The sequence below is a fragment of the Sprattus sprattus genome, assembly GCF_963457725.1.
Source record: "Sprattus sprattus genome assembly, chromosome: 14".
NCBI lineage: Eukaryota > Metazoa > Chordata > Actinopteri > Clupeiformes > Clupeidae > Sprattus > Sprattus sprattus.
The window spans coordinates 10,593,672-10,605,876 of record NC_137912.1 but is presented as its reverse complement, the minus strand read 5'-3'; the positions used below and the strand labels follow the sequence as shown (position 1 = coordinate 10,605,876).

Sequence of the window (12,205 nt, the reverse complement as noted above, 5' to 3'; positions counted from 1 at the left end):
TGCACATGAGCGTCACACTTATTGAATATGTCCTGATTGCAGGCAGAAACAACATACCCCTGATAGGTACTACCAAGCCAGGCAGATTTCAGGTTAGAGGCCAGTCTAAAAGCAACATTGCCATCTCCCATTGGCAGTAGGATGATTGGATGATGATTGGGCCGATGTATTTGTCATACATATGAATGGTGTTTCTGCCTATGGACATATTCAATAGCCCATGTGCATATTCAAATGAATCTCAAAAGAAATTTGTAATACAAAAAATGTTACTTTTCATACTTTACTTTTCTTTCATTGTGTAAAGTTTCATTTTCATAGGAGTAAAGGAAAAAATTACATTTGTGAGGCATATTTTTACCATGCATTATTAGCACACATCTCAGATTGATGAGAATTAAACATATTTCCTCAACTTGGATTTCTTAGGACTTTTAGTATGTTGTTCTGGACACCTCATAGAAATTATCTATGCTAAAAAAATATTTTACAATTAGTCTGTCGTAAAACGCTATTTTGCCTGGACTACATGTTTATATGTGCACTATGAAGGTTTCGTAGCTCTTAAACCTTTACTTTTTGAGATTTTAATTAGGTTAATGGTACATTCTGGCTGAACTCAGTGAATGGATGTTGACTTGTGTTCTCCTCCGGGGCACCATAGCTTAGAGCTAGACTAGAACATATTACATGAACGACAAAACAACACTGGACTGAATAAAATGGTTAGTTTGTTTTGTCATTATGTTGTTTCTTTTTCACATAAAGGACAGGGTAGTTAATTGTCAATCTCAAGGCTGGAGTGTGTAATAGTCATGCCAAGGAAAAAAATATAAATTGAGAATTCCATTCAACATAACAATGGACATAATGCACTATTCAAACTCTGTCCGCTTTAGGTGCAGTCAGAGAAGGATCTCGAAGGAAAATGCATCACTGAAGGACAGGTTCAATATGTAAGTTTCAACAGTCAGCCATAAAGCTTTTGATTTATTTGGCGTCGGGGAATCTTTTATATCTGTAGTTGAAATGTTATACAAAGATATCTATAGTAATGTTTTAATCTATCCCAATACCTCTAAAAGAGTTCCTGTTAACAGATCTGTGCGTCAAGACTGCCCAATTCCCCCCTTTTCATTTTTGTTCATGTTTGTTCATGAGAGACAAATACCAAATTGGACCAACTATGCAATTAATTAATGAGTTTTCAAAAGCTTCAGGACTACATCTTAATAATATGGAAATGTGAAATCTTGAGTCTATTTGATACTGATGATGAGTACATATGCAACATTCCATTGGTAAAAATCTGACAAATATTTGGGAATTGATGTAACCAAAGATATGTGAACCAGACAAATGCTTTATTTCCTTCCTAGAATAAAAAAAACCCTAAAATAATTTTGAATATGTGGCTTCAACGTGACCTAGGGCTGGGCGATATGGAAAAAAACATATATCACGATATGGATTATTTTATATCACGATAGCGATATATATCACGATATGCCCTCTTGCTTTACTGGATAGGGGTGTACTTAAAAGTGTGATCCATCACGACCTGTACCACAATTACGCAGATTGTACTGAACGTTTCCATTGAATCTTTAAATAGTAAGATTAAAACAAAGTGCATGACATTTAGTCCAGTGCTTGTGACTTTTAGTGGTTCTTTAATGTTGGCCTACTTTCAGAAGATAAATCAAGTTTAATTTAATTAAAAAACTTTCTTTTCAATGTTTGTTCATATGCTATAGCAATAATGATGAGAAAAACATTTTCTTATATGGCCACGTATAAAAATAAGAAAATTAAGAAGTTGGCCATTACACATACGCCCCATTGACCGCTTCAGCCCGTTGGTGCAACAGTGAAGATGGTCCTGTAAACAAACGCAAGTAAACGATGGAGCTGCGTTTTATCTGGATAAAAAGCATATTAGCGTTTACATTTCCCAACCAATTTCATTTTTATCTTCAAGGGTTTATGATCTACGTGGAGTACCAAAAAAAACCTCCATGTTACTTAGAAGATAGTTAAGCTATAAACGCCAAAGACATATACACATATGCTATGTCTATGATAATCGCTGCTAGATGCTCACTGTTCTTGTGCTCCCACAGCTCCTTCACTTTTGAAATACTGAAAAGAAATCTAAACTAACGAAATAGTGCATCTTAAACTACAACTATTTGACCATCATTGAGAAAAATGGAACAGAATCTGCTAATAAATGGCTACACTTGTATTATACTCGTATTATACGGCTCTCCAAAATGTTCAAAAAAGTTCCGTTGATTTGAATGGGCCACCCCAGCATTTGCACGTCTGTAATGTCTTGATTTTCACTGCTGCAATAAAGTAATGACGCTGTCATTAGCAATGGGTGTCGATGCCCTATTGTATAACAGCGGCTGTGGTAACAGTTACACCTTCCTGCAGCGCGTCCATTATTCATTTTTTTTTAAACCAGAATTAAATTTCGTGGGCTCTCACCGTCAATCATGTCGCAAGCGTATGATGCAAAGCAGCGTAATGTAAAGCGGTGTCGTGTCGCAAAACCACGTTCTCTAAAATGTATCTTAATATTCTTTTTTTACAGTTGTATAAGCTTAGAGTTTGCATAATAAGAAAAGCAAAATGTTATATTAGGATGTGAAATTATATTAAAATGTATATTAGCTGTAATAGTGAAAAAATAAGTTTATCACGATAGAAACGATAGAGGAGAAAGGTCACGATAGACACGTTTCTATCGTCCTCACGATATATATCGTCATATCGCCCAGCCCTAACGTGACCTATCTATTTTTGGAAGAATTCTCTTAACCAAGGCAGAAGGCATCTCAAGACTTGTTTATCCCACCCTGTCATTGTAAGTCAAACATTAAGAACATACTTAACAACTTTGCTTGGAAAAACCGACACCATTGCTTAAGAAAAATATATACTTTCTGGGCCCAGGAAAGAAGGGGGATTTAATTTGCTATTTTTTTTTTATTTGAATAACACATTCAAGATAAAATGGATCAGAGCATCAGACTCTATCTGGTACTTTATTCCAAACAATATATTTAAACAATTGGGCGGTCTCACCTGTAATTATAAGACAACCAAATTGCCCATCAAATGATCCAAATGTATTCAACAGGCCCCCCTAGCTTGGAAATGATGTTACACACACTGCTTTTCCACACACAAATCAATCATATGGAATAATGTTAACATAACTGTAAGTAAAAAAAATCATTTTTCAAGCAGAAGTGGTTTGATAGAGGTATATTATAAATTATCTATTTGACACCAATGGGCATCAATGAGACTGTTGCTGTCTACAATTTAGCCACGAATAGACAGGCTGTGTAGACTTCACCATGCCCAGATATTACACTGACAGATCTCCCCTCTCTCCACACACGCAAAACCAGTTGAAAACCCCTGCAGTATTCTAGAGGATGCACGTTAATGGCATTATAGTTGTAATTGTAGATTACTAAAATTGACGTAAATGACCAGTAGATGGCAGTATAATCACATACCGGTAGTTATCATCACTATTATACTATATAATATATAAGTCTGTTATAAACGCAAAAGTTGAGAGGCGTCACGCAGAGGACAAACTGATGGCTCTCAAGGACAAGATCCAAGAATAAAAGAAAGAACTGGAAAATTAAGACGAGTCTGTCAAGACCCAGGTGAGTCTCTTCATCAGATAGCCTAAGATCCACTCAGGGGACAGATGAAGAGTTGGTAAAACAGAGCGATGTTCACATCTTTTTAATACTTTTCATGACGTGAACAGAGGTATTATATTATTATATGGTTGTCTATTGTTGTGTCATTCATAAATACACATCTGAGCTAGTTGACTTGTGGGTATTAACACTGTGGAGTCTTTGTCTCGTATTAAGTGAGAGACAACTGAAGGAAATTGTTAACCAGCGGTCGGCTTCAGCAGATAGGGTAAACTGGAGGACACCTTATTGATCTCAGGGTTTGCCTGATTGTATTTGTCTCAGAGACTCCATTCCTTAAGCCATGATAAACTTAACTAATGTATTCTTATTAAACTGGTATTATTCTTGCATTATAGAATGTTAGTTAATGTTCCACTATATTCTGTCACCCAACTAAGGACTCTCAAATAAATTCACAAGTTTTTTTCTGCGTTTTCCTCTCTTTTTTCCACCCACAGATTCCTGAGGAACAAGGTGACTTTGCCCCAGAGCTGGACACCAAAATGGCCTCAGTCAACCAGACCAGCTTCTACCTCTGAAGGGCCAATCTGTTCCCATGACTTCCCTCAATCTTCTCATATATGTCTGTCTCCACAGTGGACAATTCTTTTGTCATTTCATATTGAATCATCTTAACACCCACCCTGCCCTGTGTTAATAACTGGTATACCAATAGCTTTTGACCAGTAATTTAAACTATTTCAAGTTGCAAGAGTTTGTCCTTCTCAATCTCTTATTTTACTGTTCTTGTATCCCCTTATTTGTAAAGCACTTTGAATAACTAATGAGTATGAATTGTGTTAAATAAAAAGTCTACTGATTAATATTCCTTGTGCATTAGTGGATCCATTGATTACAGTACATTATGTTGTAGGCCGTGATCATGCAGGAAGTAGGAGCTTGGCTGCCTCTGATGGAACATTCTACTGCAACATTCACTTCCCTTCTTTTACAGTAGGGGGCACAGGAGAGCTTACGCATCACTGAGCCCTAAACCCTTTCCTATTCTTTGAAATGATTATCTTTACAAACGAAAACAAAGTAGACAAAGATAATAATGACTCCATACACACCAAGCAAGGGAACTGTATGTACATTCAAAACTTTATTTATGGAATACAGTGTAGAAAGCTTTTTTTTTCCCCAGTCAAAGCAAATGTATTGTTTCTTACACGTACACAGAGAGAAAGTCACAGAGAGAAAGAAATAAGAAGAGAGAAACACCTGCTTTCTCAAACCGATGCGTGCCACATCAACCCACTGCACAGGAGGCCTCTTTCAGGTGCACAGCAAATCAACCCCACACATACACGCACACAAACTCAGGCCTTGGTTTATACTTGCTTGCAGACTCAACACGGACAGTTGCAGACACCACAGGTGAGTAGGTGTTACTGCTATACTTTCTAGTCTGCAGTTGCTGCCCTTGACAAGTCCGTGCGGTCACAAAAAGGGTACACAGATGTCCACACAGAGCCGCGCGTACACCCTCCAATGACGAAATGTACCTCACTTGGAGCCTAGCAGACCCTCGCGAACTCGCGGATGCGGAAAGTATAACATAGGCCTCTCACTCACTCAACTGCCAACCTGCTGCATCTTTCCAGTGTCTAGCTACAGAACAACCCAGTGGAAGAGAGAAGACCTTCCCCCATTCACTCCCCCACCCCCGACACCAATCAAACCAGTCATCACTCCAATTCATTTTTCCTCAGGGATTCTAGACATCGCAGAACCCTACCTACTGACCTACACCAGGATGACCTGCCTCTAATGTCCTGGACTGGTAGTGGAGTTATTTAAACGGAACAAGTTGACTAAAGACTGTAGTTTCCTATGAGGGGTGCATGAACTGGGATTGGTTGTGTGGTCTCTAAGGTTGATTTGGGTGGGCAGGGCTCCTATAGGTTTAAGTGTGATGGTGGGGGTGGGAGTGGGGAGTCTAGCTAAAGGATGCAAAGTTGAACGGCATCTTTGAGTAAAACTATAAAAAAACACATTCGTTTGTTGTGTCTAGACACCAGAGTATGACTTTCATTGTGGTCTTTTTTTTCTCGTTTGTTTGTATTGTTCTGTTTTTGTTTTGGTTGCATGGCTGAAGCGGCACAGTTAAGAGACGCAAGCAACAGCCCATACTACCACTGGAGACGGAAAAAACAAGGTGGCGGGTGGTGGGCAGTGAGGGGGGGTTGGGCATCTGGGGTGGTTGGAAACGGAAGCGACGGTGAGGGGTTAAAAACGCAAGGTAGCACAACAGAGGAAGAGAGCAGGACATGCCGAGAAGGGGAGGTGTGAAGTCTATCACTGCTGACGAGCAGGAGGTTCCCTCATCTGCCCCTCCCTCTCTCTTCACCTCCCCTCTATCTTCCAGAGTCTGTCCTCCTCTAAGACATGCACACAGTGCATCACTGCACCTGTTCATCTGGTAAGGTTGTGTTTTACAGCAGCTGAGAGACAGAGATAGACAGGGGGGGGGGAGAGCTCCTTCTGTGCTTTCGTGGAATATACACTCATGAATGAATCTACGGAGGGACAGAAGGTCAGGAAAGAGAGATATATTCTACCAGCTGACATGGAATTGGATGGGAAACACTAACCTGACTGGAAAGAACACACACTCACACACACGCACGCAGACACACACATAGGCACACACACACACACACACACACACACACATTTTCATACCCACCCACCCTCACCCAAACCATCCATCCAGGCACAAACAGACAGGCACACATACACACACATACATACAAACAACCCTAAACCCTCCCCACCCCAAACCTTGGGTCCTGTGTAACCATAAAAAAAAAAAACACACGTGATCACATGAAATGAATAGGAATCAATTAAATACAGCCGCTTGAGAAAGCCACTAAATTAATCTCTGAATAAATGCATAGGATGCAAACACATTAAACTTAAACGATACGCAAATGTACACAGATTCAGCTAGCCTCCCCTGTTAAGAAAGAGGAACACATTGAAGTAAAAAAAAAAAAAGAAAAAAAGACAGACAAAGAAAAAATATTAAAATCAGCATGAGCACTGACCTCAAAAAAATATGTTTAAATGATATCAAAGCAGAAAGCCAATTCTAATTTCAATTTTCAGGTCTCCATTTTCATTCAGTCACATTTTCACAAGAATATACTAGAAGATATACAACTCTGCTAAAATGACACGGTTTCTAGGTGAGAAAGGACCCTTTCCGAACAGCAGATCTTTTTTTTATTTCGGTTTTTTCAAATCTTGTTTTGTCTGTTTTTTTATTCCACCATGCACTAAATAAGTACAGCTAATTGTCCTGATGACGTCAATACATTACACGTAATCAAAAAAAGAAATCACAATTGACGTATTTTTCATTTTCTTTTTTCCACCATTTTTAGTTTTTTTTTCCTTCTTTTTCTGAAAAAGAAACCAGACTGCTGGATTAACCCTAGCGAAGCAAAGATCTCATTCGTGAGTGTAACATTATTACATCCAATACAATCATCAACCATGTCTCAGCGTTAGTTCACCTTAGCAACACAGCACTGCTGCCGTCAAAGTACGAGGAGGGGAGGGCAGTGAGAGAGGGTGAATATGGGAAGGAGAGAGAGAGAGAGAGAGAGAGAGAGAGAGAGAGAGAGAGAGAGAGAGAGAGCGAGCGAGAGGTGGCCTCATTGTAACTGACCCTCAGGTGTAGGCTGGCTGCTGGAAGCGTTGGGACAGAGTTGGTCCCGACAGTCGCATCAGCGCATCCCACCCACAGAACCAGGGTCAGTTTTCTCTGCCCCAAGTTAGGTAGAAGACCAGGATGGGGAATACCAGCAGTTCTGATTCTAGAACATCTATCATGGATTTGCCACACTCTGCCATGGAAAGGGGGGGGGGGGGGGGGAATTTAGGGGATAAACCCACCCTCCAAAGCCAAATTAAGCTGGTATTTTGACGTACAGGGTCACTGACCAATCATGAACGATCATGCTTACGTTAGTGGTAAATGCTGCAGGCTGTGTTGAATAAGGGAATGGGTCCTTCCTACACTGTCCAGAGCTAGAGAGGAGGGTGGGAGTGGGTTGGGTGGGGGGTTGAGGAGAGGGATTGGGGGAATAGGTTGGGGGGGGTTGGGCTGGAGATATGGGGGTTGCGGGGGTAGCGTCTTAGTTCTGCATCTGCTCAAAGAACTTGTAGGTGGGGTTCTCATAGCCGTTCTGCTGCATCTTGGACAGGTGGCGCTCCTCTGGAGTCACAGCAGCATCCACCTGGAGATGACACAACGAGAAGAGGAAGAGAGACAGGGAGTTATCAACACACCAACATGCATGTTATCCTGCAAATACAACACACACAGTTGGACAAACACAGGTACATCTACTCTACAATGTCACGCACCTTCAATGTATACACACACGCACACATACACTGATTTATACACACACAAAATTCGCACTATAAGACACTCACTCAGTGGTAGCTAGTATTTACTCCTCATAACAACTCATTGAACCGACAGAGTAATGTTAACATTCTGACTCATTATAGTGCTTACACACACACACACACACACACACACACACACACACACACACACACACACACACACACACACACACACACACACACACACACACACACACACACACCTCAATGACTCCATGGTGGATGGAGGTGTACTGCTTCTTCCTCAGCATCACGAGGGTGATGACTATGATGGTCGCTATGACAACCCCTCCCACCATCAGACCAATGATGGCACCTTTGTTAGGACCGACATCCTCAGCGAAAAACACCTGAGACGAAAAACAGAGTGCATTGATGAAAATGGAAAAAGAAAGAGAAAGGAAGAAGGGAAAGGGAAGGGAGAATAAGAGAGAGAGAGAGAGAGAGAGAGGGAGATGGAGGTCTAATGAGAACGCTGGAGAGCGGAACCATCACTTTCTCGGTGGGCCTGTGTTGCCATGCCAACGCGACCTTGTCAAAGAGTAACAAGGACAAAGCACAGCACGGTCTCGCTCACACTCGCTCCCTCTCATCTAGTCACCAAAGATGTCTGGGGGTTTGCAGCTGTATGTATGTCTGAGGGTTTACCAATTACTGGCATGCTGACACAATGCTTTAGGGGCTAACCAGTACATCATTTCCTACAGACCGTCACTATAATGTCATGTACTGGTTCTACAGCATAATGTTACCAACTACAGTACGTACAGTAAAGTACTTTGTTCAGTTATCACTACCCATTTTTTTACCATTAGACATATTGCACTTATCTTTAAATCAGAGAGCTGATGTGTAGAAGAAAGAAATGAAAATGTGATGTTTATTTGTTTACCAGTTTCTGGTGGTGGACGTATCCAGCACTGTGCCTCTCCTCTGCCTCCATCTTAAGCTCAGGAATCTCTCCCAGCTTCAGCCCAGTGCCTTAGTGAGAAACAGAAAAACAGAGGGTGAAGGTGGGGAGAGAGAGAGAGGGAGGGAGGGAGAGAGTCACACAGATAAAGAAAAAGGAAAGAAGGTAGACTAGACAGCTTGAATGTGCAACAAGCAACAAAAGGAGAAAAAGGCTCCAGTCTTCACCATTTGCACAGCAAATACATTGAATTCCCGTCCCCATTGTCACCAGAGTAGCTAAAAGAATTTCAATCCAAATGTATTAAGAAAGAGACTGGATCTACAATGGTGAGACAGAAATTGAGCAGATACTTTTAGAGGGAAAGAGTTAGAGAAGACGGAGGCTGGTGATGTCTTCACCGATCCAATCTAATAAGCACTAAGTGTGGACATTCTCTTTTCAATTTAAAAAAAAAACAACAACAACAAATAACACCTGACTTGGCCTAACAAAGTAATGGGGGAGGTCTGCATGTACTTGGTAGCCTTTACCTAAGCCCTTACCACAGACACTAACCATAATCTCAACCTGATTTGAAAGTCAAATAATCACAAAAACAATGCATTCATACACACGCACCTGGTCGTGTGGGAAGTCCTCTGTCTGGCATAGGACGGGCGTCCACAGGTTCGACTGCAAAGAAGTACACACACATTTATGTTTGTCCATTTAGCAGAAGCTTTCAGCCAAGATACCCTAGAATACAGCACAGGTATACACTCTTGAGCTCTCTTTTGGACCAATGACCAATGGTGTTGTGAGCATGAGTTGAGCTACATGAGCGCTTGTGTGTTAATCCATGTGTACGTTTGTATGCATGTGTATACCAGCAACCTCTTTTACACGAGTATGTACATGTGAATATGTGTGTGTGTGTGTGTGTGTGTGTGTGTGTGTGTGTGAATGTACCCTCATTCAGTGTGTTGGCCTGATTGAAGCTCTCAGGGTGGATGAAGCCCAGGCTCTCCAACAGTCCTCCCTCCACTGGGGGCAGTGTCTCCTGGGGCGCTGTGCTCTCTGGCATGTCGGGCATCAGGGCGTCGTTGCCGTAGCTCACGCGCACTTCCGTCTGCAGGGAGGACAGCTGCACAGACATCTCCTGCTGCTCCCTCTGAAGAAGCTCTGAGAGGGAGAACAAAATAAAGAAAGAGATGTTATCAAATCAGCCTGTTTTCCTTCAAAGGAAAAAAGGACCCCCCATCATCCCATTTCCCACTCATTTGCATACTCCACTGGGTTGCGCACACACACACCCACACACCCACAAACACAAATACACACACAAACAAACGTGTAAAGGAATTTAGATTATGAGACCAAACAAAGGCAACACAAATATGAAAGCCAAGACCTTGTTAGATACATAACGTAACTGTAAATACAACACTCGAAAGTAACATAAATTAGTGCATTTATATCAACGTTACATAAAGACGTCCGAATGCAAGCCTAAACTACAGGAACACAGATAGCACAGTGTGCAATAGAGGACGTAGGCTCCTCCGGTTACTGTGTCTATTCACTCTCCTTATCTCTAAAAAACCCCGCTGGCAGACCCAACAGTCTGGACCAGAGGACAACATGGACGCAACTGAAAGAAGGAATGAGTCAAAGACAAAGGAAAAATACAGAAAAGTTCTCCCTCCAGGATTACGAGAAAAAGAAAATGAAAGGAGAGGAGATGAGAGGAGCGAAGAGGAGAGGAAAGGAGCGAGAGAGGAGAGTGGAGGAGAGGAAAGGAGAAGAGCGAGAGAGGAGAGGAGAAGTCATTTGACTGCTGACCCGGTTAGAGTTTTTTTTCTTCTTTTGGCCTGGCTGAGCCGGAGAGGTGGGAGCTGCAGACTGCAGGGCACAGTTACACAGATGGCGCAGTGACGCACTCGCGCACACACACACCCTCCCACCCTCCTACCCACATCCCATCTCCTGCTGCGCTTTCTCGTGTTCTACGCGTCATGGTGCGGCCTGCGCGTGTGTGTGCGCACTCATGTGAGTGGTGGTGTGTCTTTGTGTTTTCTATGGGTGTGTATTTGTGTGGTTGTAGAATAACAATGCCAAGACCATTCTGTAAAGTGTGTGAATGACTCAGGAGCTGATATGCGGTACTAAAGGCAACCAGTTCCATGTTGAATGGTTTGCTTCGCCTGTCGGAGCTTGTCTGGTGTCCCATGGACACGAGAGCCCAACCCAAACCGTCCCTTCAGGCACTCGCAACCGACTCAATGGAACGCCACCGGATGACTCACCCAATGAACACCATAGACTGCCGCACCAAAGGAGGGCAATACATTCAGCTTTTTATCATACCAACAGGGTGTGGATGTGTGTTTGTAGCTGTAACGTACAATCTGTATTACTGTGTGACCGTGTGTGTGTGTGTGTGTGTGTGTGTGTGTGTTACACTCACCGACTTGGTCTTGGATTTCTTCATGAACAGTAGGTACTTTGTAGAGCAGGCCCATGGACTGGTTCATGCGCTCTTCAATCACACGCAGGTGGGTCAGCACCTAGGTTGAAAGGTCAAAACGTCAGCCACTATCTGTAGCCAATCAGAGGTAGAGGTCAAGAGGTCAAACCACTGACAGGCACACAGTCATAAAGCTAGGCTTCCATCCAACTCATTCGCATATTTTAAGCACATTCATGAAAATGTGGCTAAAGGAAACGCGAGTCTGTGCGTGTTTCTGTCCGCTGGGGGGGGGGTCGTTAACTGCTGTGGCATCAAACTATAAGGTTGTCAGGGCAACATTTACGCAAACACCTAATGAAACAGCAACAAATGCTAATTTATGAGAGTAAACACATTTCCATCAGCCCTCATTATACTCTATGGGAATAGAGATTTAATCCATTTTCCTCTAGCAAATCAAATTCTAATTCACATTAGAAGATTTTATGCAAATTTTATGCAGGTATCTCTTATTTATATGGTCAAAATATGCACCAAAAAGTTGGATGGAAACACAGCCGCTACACTACACTGCTTTTCTGAAATGCTTGGCTGAACTGTTCATTAAGCCACACTGTTGGAAAGCTAATGATTAAGGCTGGGGATCTGCCATTTTGTTCATTGGCTAATCTG

At 42.0% G+C, this 12,205-nt stretch overlaps 1 protein-coding gene across 1 annotated transcript in view; it reads right to left on the bottom strand.

Annotated features, from left to right (window-relative positions):
• Nucleotides 1–6,533: 6,533 nt before the first annotated feature.
• Nucleotides 6,534–12,205, bottom strand: part of appa (amyloid beta (A4) precursor protein a) — a 33,262-nt gene continuing 27,590 nt past the window's right edge. The window contains exons 12-17 of the mRNA XM_080851777.1: nt 11,531–11,630; nt 10,033–10,245; nt 9,703–9,756; nt 9,064–9,152; nt 8,375–8,521; nt 6,534–7,993 (exon numbers count right to left, since the gene is read on the bottom strand). Coding sequence (XP_080707903.1) covers nt 7,892–7,993; nt 8,375–8,521; nt 9,064–9,152; nt 9,703–9,756; nt 10,033–10,245; nt 11,531–11,630 — 705 coding nt within the window. The 3' untranslated portion in view covers nt 6,534–7,891. The remainder of the gene's footprint in view (nt 7,994–8,374; nt 8,522–9,063; nt 9,153–9,702; nt 9,757–10,032; nt 10,246–11,530; nt 11,631–12,205) is intronic.